This window comes from Balaenoptera borealis, assembly GCF_965194805.1.
Source record: "Balaenoptera borealis genome assembly, chromosome: 19".
Lineage (NCBI taxonomy): Eukaryota > Metazoa > Chordata > Mammalia > Artiodactyla > Balaenopteridae > Balaenoptera > Balaenoptera borealis.
The window spans coordinates 61,973,066-61,999,558 of NC_138878.1; the positions used below are offsets into that span (position 1 = coordinate 61,973,066).

Sequence of the window (26,493 nt, forward strand, 5' to 3'; positions counted from 1 at the left end):
CGGGGGTTAGAATGTCTGGAGATGTGGGGGAAGGAGAGAAGCTGAGGTCACGACCAGGCCCTTTTCAGAGTCTGAGAGCGGAGCTTGAGGCTTTTCCTCAGGTTCGAAGGCAGAGGCTGGCCGGCTTCCTAGCGGCAAGTCCAGGTTGGAGGCTGGGACCCGGTCTGGGTCTGAGCGCTGGGTCATAACTGAAGACAACTCCCCCTACCCTTCAGAGATCCTGAGGGCGGGGGCCAAGCCCCCTTCCTCTGTATCTGGTCGCACAGAGGAGGCCTGAAACGCGCAAAAGTCAGTGGGCGGCCTCTGTGTGGGCGGGGCGGAGCGAACCATTAGCCTAGCCCGCCGGGGGAGCCCTCCCGGCCGCGTAATCGTCTGAGTGGGAGGCGGGGGTGGAGGTGCCACGTGCAGTTCCCGAGGCGGGCGCAAGGGGTGCAGAATAAGGTGCGCTAGCCGACCCGGCATTCACCCCACCTTCCAACCCGAGCGCGTGTCTCCGGGAACTGCCCCCGCCTTAAAATCCATCCTTTACTCCCACCCTCCTGTCCCGTGCGGCGCGAGGGCCGGCGCGCGCCACCGCCGGAATCCGTGGTCGCGACTCGCGTTCCACGCCGCGCGCCACTCGCTCCAGGTGACATCATCCCCCTGCCGGGCTCCGCCTCCCACCCCAGCCGCCGCACGCCGCTTGCCTATTGGCAGTCCCACCTTGAGCCCCGCCTCCCGCTCTCCGCCCGCGAGACCCCTCCCAGGCAGTGCGGAGGCGGGGTTTAGCCGCCGGCCGGCGCAGACACCGCCTCCCATTGGCCATGCGGCCCCGTCTGTCAGTCTTCTGTTAAAGGGGCCACGACCGCCCCGGAGCTGGTTTGCGGGGGGTGGGGGGAGGAGGGAGGAGGAATTTTTTGGCGGGGGAAGGTGGGATTTGGGGGGCGCTGGTGAGCACCCCTGGATCTGACGGCTGCGGCCTCGCGGGGGGAGGCTGAACGGTGAAAGGGGCAGGGGGCTATTTTAGGGGGTAGAGGGCTGTGAGACCGTCAAGGGGGGGGGTCCCCAGCGACCAAGCCGGAGCAAGAGACGCGGAGCCCGCGCAAGCGGCGGAGACAGGGCTCCGGAGCCACAGATCCGGGCCCCGGCCGCCGCCAGGGGCCCCGCCCGGTCCCCCCACCCCACCCCACGTCCCTCCTGCAGCCCAGCTCCGCCCGCAGCCGCCGCGGACCAGGTAGGTAAGAGCCCAGCCCGGCCCGCCTGGCAGCGCCCATCCCGGGGACCCGTCGCCGAGCTTCCCCCGCCTCCCTGAGATCCTGGATTCCCTTCTTCATCCCCTGGGACCTCAGAGCCCAGATTTCACAGCCAGACCCCAGAGACTCAGGCGTGCCCCTCCCGGCTCTGAGTCCCCAACCGAACCCTGAAATCCCAGGCGTACTGCCGCCTGCGCCTCCTCCGGGGCCCAGGAGGCTGGATTTCCCAGGTCAGCCCCAGGAAGCCCCTCTGGACCTAGATCCTCCTCCTCGGCCCAGTCCTGGGAGCTCCAGACACCGGCCGCGGCTGTGTCAGACTCCCCCAGCTAGGGCCGGCCGCCCCCCCGTCGCGTCCGCATAGTCCCCCATTCGCGCACCCAGTCTGCCCATCTCTGGTCCTCCGGCTTGAACAGCCGGCCGAGTCCCTCAGTCCCAGCCGGCTCGGCGGCCGCCCTGGACACAGGCCCGCTCTGGAGCTGTCCATGGTCACCGTTCTCGGCAGCCTCGCGTCCCCCATCTCCTGCTGCTGCCGCCGGGGAGGCGGCGCCGGCGGCGCGGGGATCTCCCCCGCCGCGCCTTTGACCTGGGGATACCCAGGCCCTCCCCGACCTGGGCGCCCGGGCCTCAGGGTTCCGCTGGTCAGGCTCTCAGCTCCACCCTCAACAACCCAGGTTTCGGAGACCCCAGCTTCTACTTGAGGAGTCAGGGCTTCTGAATGTTCCTGCCTGGTGCACCTTAGGGATCTTGGCATCTGAGGACTCAGATCCCACCGGGCTCTGGGAGCCCTGTCAGTCCTCACTTCCTCTGGCTAAAGGCCCCAGCTGGTAGCCCTCACCCCCTCAGGATCTAGGAATCCAGTTTTCCAGCTTTTGCTCCCTTCAGAGGCAGTTCAACAGCCCCTGTGCCCCTCAGACAAATATACCCATCCACCTGGCACCCCAGCATCTGCCCCCTTAGGGATTCAGGCGCCATGACTCTCTCCCTTTCAGGGACTCAGAATGCAATTCTTAATGCAATTCTCTGGCTTCTACCCACGCTGCCCCCTGGAGACCTAGATGCCTTGTCCCTGATCCTGCCTCCCCTCAGGGACCCAGGAGTTCAGACCCCACCTTCTATTCTGCCCACGAAAGCCATCTACCCCTACCCTCCATCCAACAAGGACTCAGGCTCCAAACTTCCATCTCCTGGCTTTGGCCTCCACAACGATTCAGGAGTCCAGTTCCCCAACTCTGCCACCCACCACCCCAAGTATCTAGCCACTCAGCTGTTACTCTTTTGAACCCAAGTCCCTACAGCCTCACAATTTCCCATCAATTTGACATCTCTGGTGGCCTTGAAATACCCTGCTTCATCTCCATATCATCTCAGTTTCTGGGCTCCCTGGGGTTTCCAACGTTCTCCCCTGAGACCCAGCTTCTTGAGATGTTTCCAGCACTCCATCACGATTTTTTCATATCGTGATGTCACATCCTTCGAGTACACTGTCAGACTGGTGAGCCAAACATACATGCCTTCCTCCAGATGTGTTCTATGGCATAGGTTCATTCTGTGATCTAGAATTGTCTTCCACATTTCCACCTAAACATAAGCCCTGGCAATGCTTCGTGTTCTAGATTCTTCCTAAATCCTAGAACACTCCCAGTCAACATCTTTGTTCCTTTTTCACCCAAGGTACTGTTCTAAAGTCTAGGCTAGATGCTAAATTCAAGGCACGACTTTCCCCAGGTAAATTCAAATATCTAGCTAATGCTCCCAAGCCAAATTCTGATCTCACCCTCCTCCCCTTTGACAAGTTCCTTTGTTTTTTTTTTTTTTTTTTTTGCTGCACCATGCTGCTTGCTGGATCCCCGACCTGGGATTGAACCCGGGCCCTCAGCAGTGAAAGCACGGAGTCCTAATCCCTGGACCACCAGAGAATTCCCTACATGTTCCAATTTTTAAGAAGCCAGTCCTTGCTTATTTTCTTCTAAAATTTCATTTTGGGTGTGTTCTAGGTTCTAGCCACATCCTTGGCATTGTTCTAGATTCCATTCCCTTCCCAGGGGCATTCTAAGTGCTAGAATATGTGTGTTCCATTTATGTGCTCTAGCCTTTCTCCAAACTGTGCTATCCATTCTAGAATGCACTTCCTATTTTATTTTATTTTAAATTTTTATTTATTTATTTTGGCTGCACTGTGTGGCATGCAGGATCTTAGTTCCGTGATCAGGGATCGAACCCACATCCCCTGCAGTGGAAGCGCCGAGTCTTAACCACTGGACTGCCAGGGAAGTCCCTGCACTTCCCTGTTTTAGATTCCATCCAGTTCTACAGTCTTAAATCTCGAGGATTCCCACTGAAGTGTTGTACGTTGCATCTTCCTTCCTCAGGTTCTATGTTCTCGGCTCATCCATTCCCACCTTCTCTGTCCATCTTTTCCCTGGTGTGACCTTGGCTTAGAACTTGTCCCCTGGTGGATTGGGGGCTTCCTCCATCTGCCACTTCAGCATTCTAAACATGCTCTAGGCTCTCTCCTCTTTTGGAGTCTTCAGCCTAGAAATGTCCTCATTTCTAGAACACACCACCCCCATCCCCACCCCCTTTGCCAGCTCAGTCCTTATGCCAGGAAATTCTCAATTGCCAGAATGCATCTTTCTGCATCTTCCCCCAGGCGATTCTAAGTTCCGGGCAAACTCCTTGCTATTTTCTAGGTTTTCCTTTGCCTCCAGGGCATGTTCTGAATTCTAGAGCATATATTCTGCCCTCTGAGTTCTATCATTATCTAGATGCATGAAAAAACCAAGCATGCGATCTCTGCTTTATTCTGTAAAGATAAAATATACCTTTATACCTTCATCCCTGGTAGGTTCTGAGTTCTAGATTATGTCTAGATTATGTCTCCTGACTTAGGTTTGTTATGTACTGCATTAGGTCTGTTCTTAGATATCATTATCCTCCCCTCTGTGTTTGGGGTTCTGGGGTGACCCAGACACTCTTTGAAGTTATTGGATTGCTCTTGGCTTGTTCAAAGTTCCAGACCTGGGTTCTAGAGTATGCCCTTCTATTTGGCCCCATGTATGGATCCTACCCCAAGCACATTGTAAATGTGGAAGTGTATGTCCTCTCTGCACTCCGTACTGTGTCTTCTTGCACGTGGCCTTCTAGATTCTACACCCAGCCTAGCTGAATTTTGTTTCCTTCTCAGGGAATTTGAAGTTCTAGAGCAGCCTCCCTAAAACATCCTTAGTTGCATCTCATGAGAAGATTCTGGGTTTTAGATACCACGTTGGGTTTTGGTCTAAGTCTGGCCTGCCCTCTTATAAACATTTTCTTGAATCTGATCTCTGAGTGTTGGGATTCAGGTGTCTAGATTCCCAGACGCACCTCTTCAAAGACCCAAGATTACAGGCACCCATCTGCCTCCGCTCCCAGGTCCCAGGGCCCTCAGTCCCCTCCTGTACTCCCAGGAGTCCAAGGCCCCAGTCCCAGGCTTCAGACATAGTCTGAATATTGGGTGGAGCTGGAAATTATCTACTCTGAGAACCGGTTATGCGTCTGCCTGAAGGGAGAGAAAGAAAGGAGGGAAAGAGTGAAGGTCCCTCCTGCTTTCGGCTCAGCTAGATGGACCCGTCTGACCTGATGTGTGTGGAGGGAGTGGCTCAGGAGACCTCCCTTCATCTCCACCCGCGGCTCATGCACCTGGACTCCTGGGTCCTGGGGGCCTTGACTTCTGAGTTCTGAGGGGGGAGAAGTCTGAAGGCTGAGATTTCTGGGTCTACGGTTGGAGGTTGAAAGCCCAGACTCTTGTGTCCTGGGAGGAAGGGGATGTGGTCTCTGACTCCTGGGACTGGGGAGGAGAAGGCTGGAGGCTCAGACTCCTCAGTCTGGGGGAAGGGAGGGATAGGGGACCTAGATTCCTGTGACCTGAGAGAAGAGGTAGCTGGATCTTGGACTCCTGCGTAGTGGGAGATGGCTAGCATTGTCCCCACCATTTTTGTTTTTCCCGACTGGAGTGGGTCTTTAGATTCTCCTGGAGCTAGATATCTAGATATCTGGGAAGTTGAAGGAGGCAGGAATTGGGCCGAATAGCAGGTGAGGACCATCCCTGTGACATTATACAGGTGACTACGTACCAGTGACCTAATTCTGTGACCCCAGTTTTGTGGCCTCCTGAAGACATGGTCTCCCTCGCCTGGGCCTGAGTTTTCTAGCTCATGCAGTAGGTTGAAGGGGATTCTCAGCAGGGCCAGAATAGATGGTGATGGGCGGGGCCTGAGTTGCTTGAAGGGGCGGGACTTGGACCAGAGGGGAGGGGCCTGCAAACTTTCCACATTCACTCAGGCAATGGGGCACCCGGCTTCGGTTTCTCTGACTAGGCTGGGCCTAGATTTGTTGCCAGCGTCTGATGGAGTCTGACCTGTTTCTCCAAATGCTCTCACCCAGGTAGCCAGGCCTGGTTTCCTGGGAGCAATGGGTTTCCGTTTATCTTGTGCCATGATCGGAATGGATGGGCCTCAGTTTCTTCTGTGCAGCGCTTGGGTTGTCCTGCCTCAGTTTTCACTATGTAGTATCCCAGTGACCGTGCCTCAGTTTCGCTGGTGTGCTTTGACGAAGTCCCTCTCGGTTCCCTGCCCCCTCCCCGTACCCGCAGGCCAGCACCGCCGCCATGATGTGCGAGGTGATGCCCACCATCAGCGAGGATGGCCGGCGGGGTTCGGCGCTGGGCCCGGACGAGGCGGGCGGCGAACTGGAGCGCCTCATGGTCACGATGCTCACGGAGCGCGAGCGCCTGCTCGAGACGCTACGCGAGGCGCAGGACGGACTGGCTACGGCGCAGTTGCGGCTGCGCGAGCTGGGCCACGAAAAGGACTCGCTGCAGCGCCAGCTCAGCATCGCGCTACCCCAGGTCTGGGCGGGGCCTGAGGGAGGCGGGGCCTGGACTCGCGAAGGCACAGGGAGGGCGGTCCGGAAGGGGCGGAACTTGGCACTTGGAAGGGGGAGTGGCTTGCCGGTGGTGGGCGGGGCCTGAGCCGCTTGAAGGGGCGGGACTTGGCAGAGAGGGGCGGGATCTCCAAACCTCCCAGTCCTATGGAATGAAGGAGATGGGGAAAAGGATTGATCTGATTGTCCAATCCTGCCCACACCTGGACAGGAGTTTGCGGCTCTGACGAAGGAGCTGAACTTGTGTCGGGAGCAGCTACTGGAACGGGAGGAAGAAATTGCGGAGCTGAAGGCAGAGCGGAACAATACTCGGGTGAGAGTTCTTGGGGCGGGACCTAAGTGCGGTGGGCGGGGCCTTGGGTGTTGCAGCCTGACCCATTGTTTTTCCTCTATCTCGCCTTCTTTTCTTCTCCCTGCTCCTACAACTTGGCGGGTCTCCTCTGGTCCCCTCCTTCCTTCATGTCTCCTCCCCTATCTCCATAACTGTTCTCATTTCCTGTACCACTCCTTCCTTGACCTGCCCCCCACCTACCTCTGTTATCCCTCTCTTTTCCTGACCTGTCTCTCTCCATACCACTTTGCTTGGCTCCACCTCTACCATGTGTCCGCCCCACCTGTCTGAATCCTCTTCCTTCACTCTGCCTCTCTTCCCTTGACACTTTTCCTTGGCCCGGTGCCCTATCTCTGTAGCTTCTCCTAGAACACCTGGAGTGCCTGGTGTCCAGGCACGAGAGGTCACTGCGTATGACTGTGGTAAAGCGCCAGGCCCAGTCCCCGGGAGGGGTCTCTTCCGAGGTGGAGGTACTCAAGGCTCTAAAATCCCTCTTCGAGCACCACAAGGCCCTGGATGAGAAGGTATGAGAATTGAAAGAGCCTGGTTACAGAACAGAAACTCGTGGTTGGCTGGGGCTATGTTGAATGGCAGAAATTCTGGCCGTGATTGGTTGGGGATGGCCCAAGTGGGAAGAATGTTGACTGTAATTGACTGAGACAAGTTATGCAGACTGGGACCTGAGTGGCTGATAATAGAAAAATATAATAGGATGGGGGATACCAGCGGGTGAGGCTGACTTGGTAGCTAGTTGGGGATGCACACATACTATAAATAGAGGAATGCTAATGTCGCCCTATCAGGTCCATCCCAAAGGTGTTCTGCATCAACTGTCCTTGATCGGGTCTGATCTCCATCTCACACTGTCTTGCCCCCACCCCCAGGTCCGGGAGCGGCTGCGAATGGCGCTGGAGCGGGTGGCAGTGCTAGAGGAAGAGTTGGAGCTGAGCAATCAGGAGGTGGGGGCGTGACCAAGAAGGAGGAGGGACTTATGAACTACCAATGGGGTGGAACTGATTGGGTGGGTCCTAGAATCTGTTGGGAGCAGGACTAGGGCAGAAGACCAGTGGGGTAGGACTATGGAGAAAACCAGTGAGGTTCCTAAGGAGGAACTCATTGGGCAGGACTAAGGGGAGTACTGCCCTGTGACAGTGAGACTAAGGTGAGAACCAGGGCTTGGGCTAAGGGAAAGAACTGACTATGGAGGAAATGGTTGGGTGGGGAAAGTCAGGACACCTCCACAAGTAGGCTAAGGTTAAGAATAAGGGTGGACTTCTTCTCTGGTGGGGGGCTAAGGAGACATATAATGACGGCACAGGGTCTAAGGGTAGACTGTGGGATAAGGGTGGCCCCAGCAGGACCAGTGCCAGTGGGAAGTACAAACGGGGTTTCTAGGGCCTCTTTTGCCCTGATCTCCCTTTCCCATTGCCAGACTCTGAGCCTTCGAGAGCAGCTGTCTAGGCGCTGGTCGGGGCTAGAGGAGCCCGGCAAGGATGGGGATGGGCAGGTAAGAGGTGGAAGTCTTTCCTTCCCCTTGCTCTTCATTGGTCCTCCTCACTGTGATCCCACTCAGCCCCCTGACTTTGTGATGGTCCTTTTAATGTTTGGTACGATTCTCACTGGCCCTAGGACATCTGAACACCTCAGACCCTTACTGGCCTTTGACCTCTGATTCAAGTCGGCTAGCTAACTTTTGTGACCTCCATGGCTCTTACTGATCTTCGATCGCCCCTCACCCCCATCAGTTTTCTCCTTGCATTCTCTATCTCTGTGTTCCCCACTCTGAGTTCTGTCCCTTCCTCCCTCACTGTCCCCATTCCAGACTCTTGCCAATGGCCTGGGTCCTGGTGGGGATTCGAACCGGCGCACGGCAGAGCTGGAGGAGGCCCTGGAGCGGCAGCGGGCGGAGGTGTGCCAGCTGCGGGAGCGCCTGGCGGTGTTGTGCCGCCAGATGAGCCAGCTGGAGGAGGAGCTGGGCACGGCCCACCGCGAGCTGGGTAAGGCCGAGGAAGCTAACGCCAAGCTCCAGCGCGACCTCAAGGAGGTGAGGCCGGAGCCCCTGGTGGGCTGCCCTCTGTCCCTTCCCTCCCCTCAACCCTTCCTGTCCCCCTTTGCCCATAGTCACAGAATTCACGAATCTGGATTCAGTCCACAAGCTGTGTGGACTCTTCTCCTCTCTGAGTCTCAGTTTCCTCACCTAATGGGATGTATGACCCTTGTCAGAGAGTTGGCACATGGCACATACTTGGTAGTCACCCAGTATCTTGTTGTAGTTATTATGTTATCATTGGGAAATTCTCTTGCACCTCTTAACTGAACTCCTTTGTCTGCATTTCACCCCATCCTGGCTGAGGTTCCTTGACCTTAACTCCCACGCTGCGGGGACTGCTGTGAAATGTAGGGCATGGATTCTTGAAAGCACTGAATGAGAAAGAAGAGAGAGCACTTTAGTTTTCATCATCCGCTGGGGCTTTTACCTCGGATTTCAAGTGTGGATGGCCCCAGAGCTTATTGGGAAATGTGGTCCCACCACACCGGCTCCCAGGCAGGAGTCCTTCCCCCATGAGACCCTGGAGCACCTTCTCTGGTTTTCTAAGCATGCGCTACCCTGGGGGCTCTTGGGAGATGTTGCCTCCCAGGTGGAAGGGACCCTTGTTTCCTCTGAGACCCTAGGGCACTTGCTCTGTGATTCTAAACCTGAGCTGTGCCAGAAGTTGCTGAAAAATCTAAGGCCTGGATTTTTGAGGCAAGTGGGCTAAGAAGAGTGGAGACATTCCATCTCATGGGTCTTAGGTCATCCATATGAGGAGGGTCTAAGCCAGTACTGCCCCAGTTTATGGGAGGTGCTGTACCACCATTTTAACTATCAGGTGGCATGGGATCTAATGTTGGCTATGCCTGGGAGCTCTCGGCAGGTGTGGTTCCATCATTCTGACACCCTGAGGGCAGGGGACTTCATTTCCCAGGATACCCTGGGGTGCCTAAACTGGGGTTCTAAGCCTAGGCTACCCCCACGGCCTTCTGGGAGCTGTAGTCCACACGGCCCTCTGTCACCTCTGCAGGCGCTGGCGCAGCGGGAGGATATGGAGGAGCGGATCACAACGCTAGAGAAGCGCTACCTGAGTGCCCAGCGAGAGGCCACGTCTCTGCACGACGCCAACGACAAGCTGGAAAACGAGCTGGCCAGCAAGGAGTCGCTGTACCGGCAGGTGGGAGGACGGCCGAGGAGGGGCGGTGGGGGCGAGGCCGTGGCTAGTTTGACCTAGCTCCTCCCTTCCCCCTGTCTGTGTCCCCCAGAGTGAAGAGAAGAGCCGTCAGCTGGCCGAGTGGCTGGACGACGCTAAGCAGAAGCTGCAGCAGACGCTGCAGAAGGCGGAGACCTTGCCGGAGATAGAGGCCCAGCTGGCCCAGCGAGTGGCGGCGCTCAACAAGGTGAAGGGAGGCCTGGGGCGGCGCCTTGAGTCTCTGGGGCAAAGGGGCGGGGCTTGGAGGAGGCAGGGCCTGAGTCTGGAGGGGTAGGAGACCCACAGCCCGAATTCTGCTGAAAAGGGCAGGGCCTGGGGTCTAGGGAAGGGACGTGACTTGGGATGGTTGAAGCGCCTGGAGGTTTGGTGGGGGGTGGTGCTCTCTAGTTTGGACTGAACAGATGGGGAGAACATGAACTGAGAAGGGGACAGGGCCTGTAGACTAGAGGAGAGGGCAGGGCTTGAATCACAAGTGCAGGGTCTGGAGTCCTGTGGGGGAGGAGCCTGGGGCCTGGAAGCCAGCCTTGGAGGAGGTGGGGCCTGGAGGCTGACTGCGTCCTAGTGGGACAAAGTCAGATGCCATGGGTTCCATCCTCTAGGCTGAGGAACGTCATGGGAATTTTGAGGAGAGGCTTCGGCAGCTGGAGGCCCAGTTGGAGGAGAAGAACCAGGAGCTGCAGCGGGTGAGGAGGCTTTGAGGCTTGGGGGATGCGCCTAGATGAGGGGGCTGTGCCGGGGGGCGGGAGCTCGGAGCAGGGACAGCGCTCGGGGCTTGAGCACCTCTGCTCTGTTCTCCTCTGGGCAGGCCCGGCAGCGGGAGAAGATGAACGATGACCACAATAAGCGGCTGTCCGAGACAGTGGACAAGCTGCTGAGTGAGTCCAACGAACGGTTGCAGCTTCACCTCAAAGAGCGCATGGGGGCACTGGAGGAGAAGGTGTGCCCCAGCCTAGGACTCCAATAAGCTGGAATCTTGGGGCCCCAGACCTTTCCCCAAACAGTTATCTGAGATCTCCCCAAATCTGGGCATCCTGAATTTGAAATTAATAGACTGCTCTATTGCTGGGACCACCACACTTTCACCTAGTTTAAACACCCTAGAGCTGAATTCTGGGGCACCTACAGCCTGAATTCTTGGCTTTTGCCCAAGCCTCTCACCCTGTGGTCCCTCAAACTCTGAATCCGTGGAAATTTCACAGGATGCTGAATTTTGGGCTCCCAGGGACTCCCTGCCTAAGCGGCATCTTCGGCTCCACAACCCTCTCCCCATCCAGCTCACCATTCAAGCCCACCTCATTTCCCCTGGGGTCCCCTCAGGCCTGTCTCTGCGCACTGGAGGCTGCTTCCAGATTCCTCCCCCTCACTGCCCCCCTGCCCCCCACAGAACTCACTAAGCGAGGAGATCGCCAGCATGAAGAAGCTTCAGGATGAGCTGCTGCTCAACAAGGTAGGGAGGGGGCTGGGGGGGGCGCTTGGGGGTGAGGGCCAGGGAAATGGAGCAGGCATTGCTGGGGTTGGAATCAGCCTGGCTGGGAGGGGCTGACACTCAGTGGGGGGGAGGGGGCAGATTCTGACCTGACATCTCCAACCTCCTCCCCCCAGGAGCAGCTCTTGGCGGAGATGGAGCGCATGCAGATGGAGATTGACCAGCTGCGGGGGAGGCCACCGTCCTCCTACTCCAGGTGACAGTAATCTTCCTGTCCCACCTCTGCCCATGGAGCCCCCTTGGCCAAGCACATCCCTTCTGATACGAAGTCTCCCCCACCCCACTCCCTGTCCTCCTGAGACTTCCACTGGTCCCTTTTATTTTTGACCCCTGACTTCATGACCTCTGACCCCAGACCCTTTTTCCTGACCTTTGGCTTCAGATCCCTCTCCCAATCCTCTGACTCCAAGCCCTTCCCCATGACCACTCACCTCTGTTTCCTTTTCCTGACCCCTTGGTCTCTGACTGCCCTCTCTATGCCCACAGATCTCTCCCTGGCAGTGCCCTGGAGCTCCGTTACTCCCAGGCACCCACATTACCTTCTGGCGCCCACCTGGACCCCTATGGGGCTGGCAGTGGCCGGGCAAGCAAGAGGGGTCGCTGGTCAGGGGTCAAAGATGAGCCCTCTAAGGTCAGCAGCCACTCCTGGGGCCTGGACTGAGCAGGGCTTGGGAGGGCAGCAGTAGGAGGTGGAGCCCAACATGCAGAGCTCTGGGAGGGGACTGAGTTGACAAGCAAGGTCTCCTGGACCCACACTGTCTTCTCTTCTTCTTCCGTCATCCCCACTTGCCTCGATGGCTCTTCACGTGGATGTCCTGCTGCCTGGTGAGAACTTTAGAGGAACGATGGGGTGGGAAGAGGGGTGGGTTTGGGGGGATGGTATGCAGGGTGTAGAATCCTAGAATGGATGGGGCCAAGTGAAGAAAGGAAGTGGGCTGGGTCAAAGGAAACAGTGGAATCAGGGGAGAGGGCAGAGTCATGGGTGGTCAAGAAGAAGGACCCACCAAGAGAGAAAGCTGGGCTGGGGGGCTGGGTCACATGGTGAGGGCAGTCAGTGTCAGGGGACATGGGCAGGCTTATAGAGGGTGGGCAAGGTCAGGATAGGTGAGGGAAGACCCAGCACCTACCTCGGCCCTTGTCCACCTGGCATCTCTCTGTCTCCACACAGAGATAGGAGTGGGAGCGGTCTGCCCCTGCGGGGTCCATGCCACCTCCATTCCCTGGGGAGCTGGATGGCTCAGATGAGGAGGAGGCGGAGGGGATGTTTGGAGCTGAGTTGCTGTCTCCCAGTGGGCAGGCTGATGTGCAGACACTGGCCATCATGCTTCAGGAGCAGCTGGAGGCCATCAACAAAGAGATCAAGTGAGCACTGGCCCAGTTCTTCCCCACCCTGTCTGAGCTTAGCCCAAGGCCCCTCTGGCTCTGGAGACTAATCTGCACACCTAAGCCCAACTCCTTTCCTCAACATCCTCAAGGAATTCTCCCAGCCCAACACTATCCAGGAATCCCTGAGGAAATACCAAGAAGTCTCCTATGTGCTACATATACATTACACACCCCCCGGCCGGTACTCACAATTTCCCAATATACCCAAGACTGCATCCCCAAATGCCAAACTTCACAATCCAATCCATCAAGAATCCTCCATTACATTATGGCTTTCATGGCTTCACGCAACAGTTACCCAGAGACTCCCAGTACCCTACGAATCTCAACACAACACAAGGTCCCCCAGTCCAAAACACCTTGAGAACCTCAACTCTAGATAACAAGAATTTCTACCTAATATAACAACAATCCTCAATTTATTAAGAAACCCCCATCACATAAAGTCTACCCTGATTCCCCAGAAATTGCCCTATTTAACAATTCTCTAATAAAACACTTTCCATGGGCCCCAGCAAACGTATCAACATGACCATCATCTTCCATTCCAACTTGTTGTGACTTGAGACAGTGACTCTCACCAAATGTCTGTATGACCTTCCCAGATCCTAGGTTGACCTCAGAGTCCCTGATCTCACTCTGCTCTTAGGAGCTTGCTCTTGCTGTCCTCCTTGGAACTTGACCTCTTGCCCATAGTAATCCACTTGTGCTTTTCCATAACCACTTGTTTACTATCAGCGTCATCCTGATGCAGATCCTGATCATCCTGTCATCCCTAATCTCTCCACGACCTCCTGAGCCTATCATGATCCCTTGACTCCCCTTGAACCTGTGAGGCCGTCAGGGATCCACCAAGACCCTCTAACCTCATTGTCCCTTCCTCAGAATTATTTTTGCTCCGCCAAGCCTTCCTGGCACATTGGGATCCCCCAACTCCCTCTCCTATTGTCTGCCTGAGTCCTCTCACCCCATCTCCCCCTTTTCCTCCTCAGGTTAATCCAAGAGGAGAAGGAGACAACAGAACAGAGGGCAGAAGAGCTGGAGAGCCGGGTGTCTGGCTCGGGCCTGGACTCACTGGGCCGCTACCGCAGTAGCTGCTCACTGCCCCCCTCCCTCACCACCTCTACCCTTGCCAGCCCCTCCCCTCCCAGCTCTGGCCACTCAACACCCCGTCTGGCACCCCCTAGCCCTGCCCGTGAGGGCACCGACAAGGCTGTGAGTATTCTTAAGTCTCCTCAGCTTGGTGGTGGTGGTGGGAGGTCATAAACAGGGCTCCCTAACAAAAAGCAACAATGACCAACACACCAGTGATTTTCAAAAGCAACTTTAGCTTTCCCTAAAAGTTCCAACTCAAAGGGCAAATGGGAGGCTGAGCCACTGGGTTCCTGAACCCTAACTTGTACTTTAGTCAGATCTGATCTCCTTTTACCTGTTTTATGAATTAAGTTTCTGCATAGGATTTTTATTTTTATTTTTTTACTTTTATTTTTTATTTTTTTGGCCATGCCATGCAGCTTGAGGGATTTTAGTTCCCCCACCAGGGATCGAACCCTGGGCCCTGTCAGTGAGAGCACCAAGTCCTAACTACTGGATGGCCAGGGAATTCCCACTGCATAGGATTTTTAGAAAAATGTCTCTGTGACCAAATATACATTTGAGAACTACCATTAGATCCTCAGAATTGACCTTTGAGGGAGGCACAATATCTATCTGCCCTATTTTATTGCCTTAAACTCAGATTTCCTACTTTCAGAACCTGTAACTCATTAGCTTTCCTTGAGGCTGAGCAGATCCCACTCCTGACACCAGAAGCTAAGACAGTATAAATATGGGCTTATCAAGCTCCAGAGGGACTGCAGTTATTGCCTTTATATTTATGCAACTCACCCGCACTTAATCTAGGCTATCTTTAGAAGTGGTTCCCCAAATCAGGGGTATCCCAGACACCTCGTAGACATCCCAACTAATGAGCCCCCAGCATGATCCCTCCGATTCAATATAGCATCTCTGCCTCTCTGTCTCCAGAATCATGCCCCCAAGGAGGAAGCTGGGGCTCCACGAATGGAGGGACCAGCAATCCCAGGAGACACCCCACCTCCCACTCCTCGTTCTGCCCGCCTTGAGAGAATGACCCAGGCCTTGGCACTGCAGGCGGGATCCCTGGAAGATGGAGGGCCCTCACGGGGAAGGTCAGTAAGAATAAGGGATGGGACAGGGAGGGACTTGCTTGGGAGGAGGCGGTGGGAGTGGACAAAGACTTGGGATGAGAGGAGGCATCCCAGATGGCATCTATCTGTCCTGCTCACCCAGTGAGGGCACCCCAGATTCCCTGCACAAAGCTCCCAAGAAGAAGAGCATCAAGTCATCCATAGGCCGTCTCTTTGGCAAGAAGGAGAAGGGGCGAATGGGACCACCAGGTCGGGACAGCTCTTCTCTGGGTGAGTCCCCTGATTCCCTCTCTCCCTTCCTTTCTTCCTTCCTTCTTCTTCTTTACATATTCATTTGATATACAATCCTGTCTTCATTCATTTGGGAATTCATTTAGAACACTGGAACCTTGGCAGAGGTAGAGGGGAGGAGAAGGGACAAGGAAAGGGCACTCTGAGGCCTGCCTGAGTGACTGGTGGGCAAATGAATTTGTTATGTTATTTACCTATTTTTTAAATAGAGAAAGAGGGAGGAGCATCCTAAAGGCAGGGCATCTGATGGGCTGGAGCCTGCTTGTCTGGTTTGTGAAATCCAAGTTAGTTAAATTTTCAGGAATTTTATGAGCTGCTCTGACATCACATTGGTAGCTTGAAATTGGTGGGATTATTTACACCATGGAAATTGGCATATGCTACAAATCAGGAAATACCTTCTCCTTCCCCAGGGAGCCAGTTGTTAAATATTTACCAGCACACCACTGCCAGCTTACCAAGGCCAGCCCAGTGAATCCAGCCCTATTTTGGGGATTTCTCCAATTCCTTGCCTAGGAGGTGACATTGGTCCCTGTCTGGTCTTATCACTCCCTCTGTGTGGCCGCATTTACTAATCCCTCTGGGCCTCTGCTTTCCTGGCATCCTTCTCAACCCCCCAGCATCAAAGATTCTGCCTCCCCTTTGAGACTCTCCAAATTTTGGCCCCTCCCTGCCTCCAGCTGGAACACCCTCAGACGAGACATTGGCCACTGACCCTCTGGGGCTAGCCAAGCTGACAGGCCCAGGAGACAAGGACCGAAGGAACAAGAGGAAGTGAGTGTGGGTGTGTGGTGTGGAGGTGGGGAGGGTTGGTCATAAGTGAGAAGAAAATTCTGGGAGGGGGTGTCCAAGATCCTGGACTTGCTTGCCTGGGAACTTGGGAACCCTTAGAGTTTTTCTTTTCTTTTATTCCCCCTTTTCTCTTGATTAGTGTGGGTGTGTTGGGGGGAGGGAAGGTGGATTACAAAGATTCACATGTATTTTTTTTAGCCTCCTGCCATGTTTTTTACATTCATAAAAATTGCTTTGGTGGGGGGATGCAGTTGGTGAAGGGGGCCATCCAAGAGGGCTAGGTGTCTCTGCCCCTGAGATCTCCTGCCCTGGCCCCTTCTCCCCAGGCATGAACTTCTGGAAGAGGCCTGCCGTCAGGGCCTGCCTTTTGCTGCCTGGGATGGGCCCACTGTGGTCTCCTGGCTAGAGGTACTGGGGCCCAGAAACGTCCTGACTCTTTATCCCCAGTTGGTCTGAGAACCCCACCCTTAGGGCTGGCCGGGTCCACCTAGTACCATCCTCCTAACTCAGAGGTGGCGGTGGAGAGGAGTTGGTTGGGGGGAGGCCCTGGGAGGGGTCAGGCTTCTTGTAGATCTTCCTGTTGCTCTTTTTCCTCCTCCCCTCACCCCTGTCCTTCTGGCCATGCCCACCTTGGTCCTGTTGTCTCTCTCTATCTTTTTGTGTCTTCCCATGTCTCTCTCTCTCTCTGTGTCTCTATTTTCCTGCCTCTCTCCCCATCTCTGTGTTTTTGTCATTTCCCGTATTTCTTCCCATGTCTCTCTATGTCTTTTGCTCCTTTCTCTCCCCATCTCTGCCTCTCATCTCTGTGTGTCTCTCCTCATCTCTGTCTCTCCCCATCTCTCTCTTTCCCCTCTGACTCTGGTATTACCCTTCTCTGACTCTCCTCCTTTGTTTTCCTGTGTCTCCCTCTGACTCTCGCATCTCTTTGCCTTGCCCTCCTCTCACTGCTTTCTCATGTCTTTGTTTCTCTCCCATTTGCCTTTCCCCATCTCTCTGTCTCCCTCTCTCCCTTTCTTTCTGTCCCTCTCCCACTTCTCCTCCTGTATGTCTCTGTCTCTCTGTCTCATTTTTTCCCCATTTCTCCCTTCCTCCCTCTGGTCCAGCTGTGGGTAGGCATGCCTGCGTGGTATGTGGCCGCCTGCCGGGCCAATGTCAAGAGTGGTGCCATCATGGCCAACTTGTCAGACACGGAGATCCAGCGCGAGATCGGCATCAGCAACCCACTGCACCGGCTCAAGCTGCGCCTCGCTATCCAGGAGATGGTCTCACTCACCTCACCCTCTGCTCCTGCCTCCTCCCGCACTGTGAGTGTCCAGGGGCCAATCCCAGCCCCTGCTGTCTTGCTGTCTCAAGGCCCCGCCTACTGTCCTCAGAGTAGCCAATCCTGGGTCCGCTCACTCCAGCTCTGTCTGATACACCCTGCTCCCCACAGTTTCTCACCTGGATTATCTCTTGAGAGTGGGGTCTCCCTTCAGGTCCCTCTGCCTCCCCTCAGGCTGTTTTACACACTGAAGCCAGAGGGATCCCATCCCGGAGAAAAAGCCGAATTCATATGGTTCTCTACAGGGCCCTTGATGAGGGGCCCCTACCACCCCCCCTTTTCTACTCTACTTCTTGGCCCTTGCTGCTCCCTTTCCTAGGAGCACCCCTCCCTCTTTTTCCCCCAAGGCTGGCTCCTGCTCATCCTTGAAGTCTCAGCTCAAATGTCACCACCTCCAAGAGGCCTCCCTAACTCAACGGCTAAACTAGTACCGGCCCCATCACCCCAACACATGAACACCTATTTTTTTTCCCATAGCACATACTGACTTCTAAAATTTTATCATTTTGTTCCATACAGAAAATTATGTGTTCCCATGCCTAATTCGGCTCCTCCAGGAGCACGACCTCCTTCCCCTCCCCTGTTCAGAAGCCCTCTCTCAACCTCTGTAACACCCCTCGCCCCTCAGTCCACAGGAAACGTGTGGATGACACATGAAGAGATGGAGTCCCTTACCGCGACGACCAAGCCTGTGAGTGCCCCCTGCCGGTGGCCTTGGGGGTGGCACTAACTTTCCCTCGGGAGGAGCAGGGGGGGCGGATCAATCTGTGGCTGTCTGTCCGTCTCTTCGTCCCTCCCGCCCTCCTCCGCCTGCCCCTTAACCCACCCCTTCTCTCCCCTCTTCCCACTAACTGGTCAGGAGACCAAGGAGATCAGCTGGGAGCAGGTAGGGGGCGCGGGGCGGGCCGTGGGCGCATGAACAGGCTGTGCACGCTGCATGGACGCCCCTCCTTCTCCGAGCCCCGCCCCTCCCCTCGCCGGAGCATTCCATCCTCACCGCGGGAGGGGGCGCTGCGTGGAGCTCTGCTCTTGTCTGTGGCTTGGTGGGGGTCGGCGTAGAAGCCCGGCTATTCCACTGTTAGTGGTGCACGGGTCATTCCATTATGCTGGGTTGCGGGGGCTCCACGGGCTGTTTCATTGCTCTAACTAGAGGGAGGTGCTGAGCAGCTCTTTTCCCTAGAAAAGAGGGAAGTGGGATTGTTCCACTGTACTGGGGTGAAAAGGGAAAGCATTTGGGGCGAGGGGGCGGCAGGTCAGGGTGAGAAGTTGGGGAGAAGGAGCTACATTTTGTTCTCAAGAGGGGAGAGGGATGACCTCACCTGAGACAGAGGAGCTGTGTTGGGTCTTTGTTTCCCAGCAGGGGGGAAGGTATGGATTATTTCCTTATGCTAAGAGGAGTGAAGGATTTGGGGTTGATCCAGAATATTGTCCTGGGCCAGATATAGCTAGACTAGTATTTTGGGGACAGTGCAAGAGTGGTGGATAGATCCATTATCCTTTGTTGGGGAGAGAGCTACATTGGAAGAATCCGTTGTGCTGACTTGGGGGAGTAGTGATGTTGGACTGATCCATTGTTCTTAGTTGGGACAACTTTAGACTAGAGCTTCTTAAACTTTAATGTACAGTTCAGATAACCTGAGAATCTTGTGAGAATAAAATTTTGATTCAGTAGGCTAGGGTCTGAGATTCTGCAACTCCAGCAAGTTCACAAGTGATGATAATGCTGTGGGTCCAAGGACCACACTTTGAGTAGACAAGGGTCTATGCTGTCATAATGAAGGAAAGGGAGACAATTTTGGATTGTCCATTGTCCTGAGCAGAGATTGGCCATTGTCCTGCTATGGGATGGAGAAAGAACAACCTCGGATCTGGGGGAGGGGGGTTGGACTATACCCTTTCATACATACATGGGAAGGGGTCAGAGGGCCTGACTCCTCCCCCACCTGCCCATGGCCCCAGATCCTGGCATATGGCGACATGAACCATGAATGGGTGGGGAACGACTGGCTGCCCAGCCTGGGGCTGCCCCAGTACCGCAGCTACTTCATGGAGTCGCTGGTGGATGCCCGAATGTTAGATCATCTTAACAAGAAGGAGCTCCGGGGCCAACTCAAGATGGTGGACAGCTTCCACAGGTGGGGGTTGCCTGGCCCATGGTGACAGTCCAAGGGGGGAAGCCCCACTTCTAGAGAGTCTTTGGCAAATAGGACCAGTGATGGGGAATTCCTTGGACTATCTTTGGTCCTCTAGCCCTGATTGTCAGGCAGTCCAGACTCCTGTGCCCCTTCCACCCATAAGAAGGCCCACTAGGAAAAGCCCAAGTCCTGAGACAGCTTAGCTAGTTGACCCCATACCCCTTAGAGGTTGGCTAATAGGAACTGCTTTTTGAAAATACTGCAATTCCTGGGAAGGTCAGCAATCAGTAGAACAGATCCAATGGAGCAATTCCCCAACCTCTGCCAGAAGACCACAGACAACGGGGAGAGCCCAATAGGAGTAGCAGTCATTGGGGTATGAGGGCTCATCTGTAACTCCAGTATCTCTGCTACTCAGGGTGAGTCTGCATTACGGGATCATGTGCCTGAAACGGCTCAACTATGACCGGAAGGACTTGGAGCGGAGGCGGGAAGAGAGTCAGACCCAGATCCGAGGTGAGTAGAAAAGTGTAAACGTCCAGCTGGGAGCCACGTTGGAGGGGTTTGGAGCAGTGCTGGAGGAGGCATAAATAGGGGAGGGGAGGGAGGCCAGGGAAGAGGGGATGGAGCCAGCATAGGGGCGTGGCCAGGAAGAGGAAGTGGGGGTGGAGATATGGGATAAATTGGAAGGGCCTGGCCCCAGGAGGGGAGCAGCTGAGGGTCCCTTCTGTCCCCAGACGTGATGGTGTGGTCCAATGAGCGGGTCATGGGTTGGGTGTCCGGGCTGGGCCTGAAGGAATTCGCCACGAACCTCACGGAGAGCGGGGTGCACGGGGCGCTGCTCGCCCTGGACGAGACCTTCGACTACTCTGACCTGGCCTTGCTCCTGCAGATTCCCACACAGAATGCACAGGTGAGCGGCCGCTAGGCCCTGGGCATACTGGGCATCCCCACCTCACAGACTGCACGCTGCTAACCCCTCTCCCACCTCTCCTCCCCAGGCCCGGCAGCTCTTGGAGAAGGAATTCAGCAACCTCATCTCCTTGGGCACAGACAGGCGGCTGGATGAGGTGGGCGCAGCAGCAGCATAGGAGACTCCACTCCCAGCGGCACCGCTAGGCTGGGAGCTGAAGGGGTGGGGCTTGACTTTGCCAGCGAGTCGTGGTTGGAGGAGGTGCCAGAAAAGGGGCGGGGTTAAAGGAGGGAAGGACCCGGAGAGGGGTGGGGTCAAATGAAGGGGCGGAGTCGGAACGCGGCCCTAGTCCCTCACCGGCTGCCGGGCCCCTATACCTAGGACAGTGCCAAGTCCTTCAGCCGCTCCCCATCCTGGCGGAAGATGTTCCGAGAGAAGGACCTCCGAGGCGTAACTCCTGACTCAGCTGAGATGTTGCCCCCCAACTTTCGTTCGGCCGCAGCAGGGGCCCTGGGCTCGCCGGGGCTTCCTCTCCGCAAGCTGCAGCCGGAAGGTGGGCGGATCCCAAACTCGACAGCCTCTCCTCCCCTCCCTTTCCTCGGGGGTAGGAACCTCCCTCTTCAGGTTCTGAAATGGCCTAGTCCTTTCTCCCCCAACCATGACAAATGGACCGCTCCTATAAGCCAACCTCCTCAACCCCACCACACCCCCTTTCCAGGGTGGGAAATGAGCTCTTCCAGTGTCACCTGGGATACTTTGAAGGAATCCAAGGCTATGGGAAAGGGTGGGACACCGGCTTGGAGCTAGGCGGTCGTTGTCATGTCGGGAGGGGAAATCCAAGGGAGGACGCTTGGGGTTGAGGATCGGAGAAATACTGGGGGAGGAAGTGGGCGTGTGTGTATGTGTGTGTGCGTGCGCGCTTTCCAGGCTGAACCGCTGCTCACTCTCCCTCCAGGCCAGACTTCTGGGAGTTCCCGGGCAGACGGCGTTTCTGTCCGGACCTATTCCTGCTAGTGTACGCCTCCAGGTGAGGACTGTACTGGGCGCTCTTGGGGTTCTGGGCGGCACAATGGATCTTCACAGCTGCACGCACTGCCTGGCGTCAATGCAGGTGACCTCACTCGGACGGAAGAACCTTTCAGAGGCTGGGCTGTTTCCCCTCCCGCCCAGAGTATGGTCTCGCCGGGGAGAGCTTGCTGGGGAGCTCACGCCGCGGACTGGACCATCTGTACAGACAAACGGGGAATGCTGGTCCCTGCCTCACAAATGGACTGGGCCTGGACCAAACCACATGCACTGGACTGAGAGGGGGGAAGAAGGCGGCAGGAAGAAATCCCGCCCCAAACTTCCGCCTCCCTTTCCTCTACTTTGTAATTTATTGATCAGTTTCCGGTGGGAGATGGGTGCCCTTTCCCCGCGGGAAGGGGGCGGGGCTTCCCTCCCGGGCCGCATGCGGGGAGAGGCTGCCCCCTCCCCTTTCTTCCCAGTCGCGGGGCCCAAGTCGTCCTTCTTCGTCCGAAAGGAGGGGAGGGGGGACTCGCTGCTAAAAGCCTCGCCCTTTGTGCCACTCAGCCCTGCCCCGCGGCGTCCGGTCGCCGGTGCCTGGGGTCAGCCGCGGGCGGGGTTTCCTCTCTCTCCCCAGTGTCTCGTGTCCCCGAGGCCCCTCCGCCCCCCGTGCTGTGGCCGTGTCCGTGCCCCGGGGTGGGTAGGGGGTGCAGAACTGCGCTCCCCGTTCCGCTCCAGCTCCGGGGTTTGCATGGGAGAATCCTCTTTCCACGATGCCGCTGGGCGACGTGGCGTGGGGAGAGGAAAGACGGTGGGGGAGCCCTCGCCCCCGACTCTTGGTCGGCCTCCCTGCCCTAGGCGTCACTCAGTGATCACGGGTAAAGAGAACTGTTTCAAAAAGCTCCCGTGTTGACTGATTTATTTAGCAGGACCTAGCAACCACCCACCTCGAGGAGTCCAGGCCCCTTCTCCTTCAGACCCCACCCGCGTTCCCCGGTGCCCAGAGGATCCAGATCCCAGGCCTGACAGTGAGGTTTCGGGGAGCACGTTTATTCAGAGAAATAAATATGGCCCGTGGAAAGGGGTTGGAGGGCCAGGGAGATGTATCTGCGCCGCAGCCGTGTGTCTGGGTTAGAGTTCCGGAGTTTCCAGCATGTCTGCCAGGGCTCTGGAGAGAAGGACGCAGAGGTTGGACAGCCGAAGTGTCCAAAGCTCACACCAGGGCGCTTAGAGATCGTTAACCTGCCCATTTCACCAAGGGGGGACTAGAGGCTCAGGGTTGTCCAATAATTCATAGCGGGACAACACCTTTCTAAACGGGGCCCTTAAACATCCCGCCTCCATACACTTACTGGTACAGGGACGAGGAGAAATAGTCGACGTAGCTTCCTGTGGGAGAGAAGAGGCTTGAGGGGTACACCACGGGTGAAATTGGGGGACACTTTTCACTCAGTCCAGGATCAGGACTAACTCCGCCCCCTTTTCTGGATTCCTTCCCCCAAACTAATTCCTTCTACAGGGACTCCTTCCTTCCTCCTGGCTCTAAGTGTTCTAAGTGTTCCCATTCTCCAATAGCCCCACCCCCCGCCGCGTCCTTCGAATTCCACTTGCTTTGGCCCCAACCTCTTGGTTGTTCTAGGCTCACCCCTCAATCCGAACCTCTTAGGTTTTGGCACCTATCCTCAACCTTCCCTCTGCCCGGCCCCGCCCCTCCGTGCTCCTCCCGCTCGTCACAGAGTCCCAGCCTTGGCCACGCCTCCCCACATAGCCACGCCCCACAACCTTCCAGCCTGCTTCTCAGGTTGGCTCCACCCACTAGGCCCCGCGGCCTAGAAACCTTCATCAGGTTTCTTCTGGGCCCCACCCATGCTCACCCGGAGTGCAGACAGTTTCGCAGACCAGCGGGCAGAGGTAGCAGAACTGGCAGTGCTGGGGGCGGGGATGGGGAGAGAGAATGAGCGGTAGGAGGTGGTCAGGGGCGGAGTTAGGATGGGGCGTGGGCCGTACTTGGGTAGGAGGCTAGCTAGGTGGAGGTTAAGGTCAGAGGCAGGATCGGGTTTGGAGTCAAGGCTGCATCAGGGGTAAGGGGTTAGGTCAGTTTGAGGGCAGAGGATTTGGGGCTGGGGGTGCTCAGATGGTCCCGGGCCATCCGGAAACCTGGTGGATCCTTGAGTCTGGGGGAAGTCTCACCTGGCACTGGTCGCAGTGCTCTCCCATGTTCTCCTCGTCACAGTGACAGTTCTCACATTCAGTGCATCGCTGGGGACCAGAGGAGCCTGGTTAGGCAGAGACGTTTGGGAGCCACCCACCAGTCCTCCACCCTGCCCGCTGGACATATCCCCAACTTCTCAGCCTCATTACTTCTGACACTGAGCTCAGTATCTTCCTCCAACCTGCTTAACCTGCTTCCCACCCCCTCATTTCCCTATTGCAAGGTGCCCCGACGTCCCCTTGTCACTGTGGGCTGGACCTTTGGGTACTCTCTTCACCCCCTCTCTTCCTATTCTCCCCATAGCCTGTCAGTCTCCAGTCCTGTCCCACCTCCCTCGGCTCTGCCTTGAACACTCCTCCCTGTCCCCACATCTGCAAGTGCAGCTTAGGCCTCACCCTCTGTTTCCTGGACCACTGTCCCAGGCTCCTCCCCAGCCTCCTGGCCTCCAGTCTGTCCCCTACTTGGCCCCAGAAGTGTCTCTGTTTACTCAGGCCCGTTGCTCAGGGCCCTCCCAAGGCACACCAGAGCCCTGGCACAAACTCTAGGAACAGCTTGGTGGATGGAGCTGGGTTGCAGACATACATTGCAGAAGGAGCAGTAACCGCAAAGGGACCCTGGCTGGTAGTTCCCGTACTCCTGGGCGTCCGGCTGATCTGTGGGGACAAGAGGGCAGCGTTGACCCAGGCTGACTCCGCTCCTCCCCACCCCCATCATCCAGTCAGATCACTTACCCATGTCCTCACCACTCTCCTCTTCACTGGAGGCACCTCCAGACACCTCCCTCCTGGCCAGTGGGTTGGGGATGATGGTGAAGGGGAGCTCATCCTCCTCCAGCCCCTCCTCCTCATCTTCTTCCTCCTGGTGGTCTTGGCTCAGTGGGACCCAAACCTCAGCCCTCTCTTCCCTCCTCTCCTCCTTCTCTTCTTCCTCTTCCTCCTCTTCTTCCTCCTCCTCCTGGCTCAGGCTGAGGCCATGACCTTCCTCCTTGTCTTCCTCATCCTCCTGATCCAGGCTGCCATGGTGGGTGCCTTCTCCTCCCTCCTCTGAACCTTCATCATCTTCTTCATGGGAGCTGTGATCCTCTTCCTTCTCTTCCTCTTCCTCCTCAGAATCACTCTCCTTTAAATGGCTTCTATCCTTTACCCCCATGTGTTCTGGGGGCTGGTGGCTAGTCTCCTCTTTGATGGACCCTCTGTGGCCAGTCCCTTTATCTCTGTGGCTTTGCTGCCTGTGGCTGGGAGCCTGGTGGCCAAGCTTGGCAGAGATGTCCTCATCTTCCTCCTTGGGGACTCCGCGGTGGTGATGGCCAGGGACTGCTCTTTCATATTCCTCTGGGAAGTCCTCCTCCTCAGCGCTCTTGTGGCCTTGGCGTTGGTGGCTTGCAACATGGTGGCTGAACTTGACTGTGATCTCCTCCTCGTCCTCCTCCTCGTCGTCTCCAAGGCCATGGTGGGTATGTCTGGGAACCTGGTGCCAGTGTTCAGTGGACACATCCTCATCCTCATCTTCCTTGTCTCTGTGGCCTTGATGTCTGTGGCTAGGGATATGATGGTGGTGTTCATCTGAGACATCTTCATTGTCTTCCTTCCCATGGCCTTGACTCCTGTGGGTCTGGTGTACGTACTCAGTGGAGACATCATCGTCATCATCTTCTTCTTCTTCTTCTTCTTCACGGCCTCGGTGTCTGTGGCTGGGGCCATGATGGTGGTGTTCATCTGAGACATCTTCATCCTTTTCCTTCCCATGGTCTCGGTGTTTGTGGACCTGGTGTCCATACTCAGTGGAGACATCCTCCTCTTCCTCTTCTTCATCCTCCTCTTCTCCATGGCCTCGGTGTACATGCCTGACGATATGATGGTGATGCTCACTGGACACAACTTCGTCTTCGTCCTCATCTTCATGGCCGTGGCTCCCGTGGCTGGGGAAGTGGTGCCCGTGCTCAGCTGAATCATCCGCGTCTTCGTTCCCATGGCTTCTGTGCCCACGGGCCTGCTGAGCACGCTCTGTATATTCCTCCTCATCAGAGATGTTCTCATCTCCCACCTTGGGGCCTTGGTACCTATGGTCTTGGGATTCTCTGGAGACATCTTCGTCCTCTTCTCTGTGGTCTCCGTGGCCCCAGAAATGATGCCCACTCTCCGTGGAAACATCCTTGTTCTCATCTCCGTGGCCTCTATGGCTGTGCGTGGGGTGGCCAAACTTGCCCGATGCGTCCTCTGAGGGCCCCGAAGCTCCTGCATTGTTGTTCCAGTTGCTGGGCCCCGGCCCAGCCCCTCTCAGCTGCTGGGTCACGGCAGTGGGGAGAAGCAGGCTGGCCACTGCAGCCCAGAGGAGAGAAGTGTGCAGCCATGGCCCACAGTGGCCCATGGGGACAGACAGGCAGCAGAGCTTCTCCCAGGGCTGGCTCCCACTGTGGCTATGGCTATGTGGATGAATGTTGGGGTCCTTGTCCCTTTTGGGCTCCTTCTCTTTCTTTCTCCCTGTGTTGTTCCTTTGCTGTGTCTCTCTCGGCCTCTGCCCTCTGGCCCTCACAGCCAGGCCCTCTGAGGCAGTCTCCAGAGCCCCTTACCCTCCTCTCTGGCCCTCCCTCCCACTTCGCAGCCAATAGGGTCTCTCCCCTCCCCTCTCTGTGGCTAAATTTACTCTCAGCCCTGAGTTATTCTGGGTCAGTCCCCACCTGCCCCTCCCCTCCTGCTCCTCCTCCTCCCAGCTGGGGAGGGGGTGGATGAAGGGGTCTCTCCTTGGCCAAGAGAGAGGAGCCAAGGGATTTGACTTTGGGTTGCCAACAAGTTCATGTTTGGCAGCTGCAAAGACAATGGCTAGATTTTTAGTAGGCCAATTTGGGGGGAGCCTGGGCCATGGGGGAGGGTAGCAGGAGGGATGTATCTGAGGGGAGAAACCCCTGCCAAAGAAGGACTGGGGGTTAGATTATGGGGAGTTTCTGGCCAGAATGGGCTACTTTGCTGAGAAGGTGGATGCCAATATGGAAGCCCTGGAATGGCGCGAAAGGAATTTTGCGCCAGCGCACGTACCCATGACCTCCTGTCCCTGGAACT

At 56.3% G+C, this 26,493-nt stretch overlaps 3 protein-coding genes and 1 pseudogene across 8 annotated transcripts; 2 read left to right on the forward strand and 2 right to left on the reverse strand.

Moving 5' to 3' along the window:
- Positions 1-81: 81 nt before the first annotated feature.
- LOC309616535 (uncharacterized protein C19orf73) lies at positions 82-5,707 on the reverse strand (the record flags this gene model as incomplete). Its single annotated transcript, XM_082367192.1, is given in 6 exon segments — positions 82-211; positions 215-285; positions 288-429; positions 431-500; positions 1,610-1,815; positions 5,651-5,707. Coding segments are annotated over 6 exon segments (660 nt in total). The 3' UTR covers positions 82-97.
- On the forward strand, positions 1,021-21,464 carry PPFIA3 (PTPRF interacting protein alpha 3). Of its 4 annotated transcripts, XM_082370321.1 has the most exons (30): positions 1,023-1,213; positions 5,863-6,117; positions 6,364-6,465; positions 6,843-7,007; positions 7,368-7,442; positions 7,916-7,990; positions 8,306-8,527; positions 9,546-9,692; positions 9,781-9,915; positions 10,328-10,411; positions 10,534-10,665; positions 11,113-11,175; positions 11,331-11,410; positions 11,701-11,845; positions 12,389-12,576; positions 13,593-13,815; positions 14,626-14,789; positions 14,911-15,038; positions 15,740-15,833; positions 16,178-16,259; positions 16,955-17,155; positions 17,801-17,863; positions 18,032-18,058; positions 19,132-19,307; positions 19,726-19,823; positions 20,045-20,220; positions 20,309-20,377; positions 20,602-20,773; positions 21,176-21,247; positions 21,332-21,464. In XM_082370321.1, exons 2-29 carry the CDS (start codon positions 5,878-5,880, stop codon positions 21,232-21,234), a joined length of 3,585 nt encoding a protein of 1,194 aa, XP_082226447.1. In that variant the 5' UTR covers positions 1,023-1,213; positions 5,863-5,877; the 3' UTR covers positions 21,235-21,247; positions 21,332-21,464. The 4 variants fall into 4 exon arrangements, 3 of the variants coding, with proteins under 3 accessions (XP_082226447.1, XP_082226446.1, XP_082226448.1); XM_082370320.1 differs by lacking the exon at positions 21,332-21,464 and having other exon boundaries at positions 21,176-21,315; XM_082370322.1 differs by lacking the exons at positions 18,032-18,058; positions 21,332-21,464 and having other exon boundaries at positions 21,176-21,315.
- LOC309617753 lies at positions 21,113-22,309 on the forward strand (annotated as a pseudogene). The gene has a single exon. The product of its transcript is annotated as an uncharacterized misc_RNA (transcript).
- On the reverse strand, positions 22,255-26,007 carry HRC (histidine rich calcium binding protein). Of its 2 annotated transcripts, XM_082370329.1 has the most exons (6): positions 24,169-26,004; positions 24,020-24,090; positions 23,416-23,484; positions 23,100-23,154; positions 22,578-22,614; positions 22,255-22,393 (listed from the first exon to the last, which is right to left on the reverse strand). In XM_082370329.1, the coding sequence occupies exons 1-6, from the start codon at positions 25,802-25,804 to the stop codon at positions 22,357-22,359; spliced, it is 1,905 nt and encodes a 634-aa protein (XP_082226455.1). In that variant the 5' UTR covers positions 25,805-26,004; the 3' UTR covers positions 22,255-22,356. The 2 variants fall into 2 exon arrangements, with proteins under 2 accessions (XP_082226455.1, XP_082226454.1); XM_082370328.1 differs by lacking the exon at positions 22,578-22,614 and having other exon boundaries at positions 24,169-26,007.
- Between the last annotated feature and the right edge of the window lie 486 nt (positions 26,008-26,493).

Bases quoted from the DNA above. Each gene is read 5' to 3' on its own strand.
- PPFIA3 (XM_082370321.1), top strand. From the start codon at position 5,878: ATGATGTGCGAGGTGATGCCCACCATCAGCGAGGATGGCCGGCGGGGT. The intron at 15,834-16,177 runs GTGAGTGTGGGT...CCTTCTCCCCAG, and splicing joins GACCGAAGGAACAAGAGGAA to GCATGAACTTCTGGAAGAGG. The intron at 20,378-20,601 runs GTGGGCGCAGCA...CCCTATACCTAG, and splicing joins CAGACAGGCGGCTGGATGAG to GACAGTGCCAAGTCCTTCAG.
- HRC (XM_082370328.1), bottom strand. From the start codon at position 25,804: ATGGGCCACTGTGGGCCATGGCTGCACACTTCTCTCCTCTGGGCTGCA. The intron at 23,485-24,019 runs GTATGTCTGCAA...TCTGGTCCCCAG, and splicing joins GTTACTGCTCCTTCTGCAAT to CGATGCACTGAATGTGAGAA. The intron at 23,155-23,415 runs GTGAGACTTCCC...CCCCGCCCCCAG, and splicing joins AGCACTGCGACCAGTGCCAG to CACTGCCAGTTCTGCTACCT.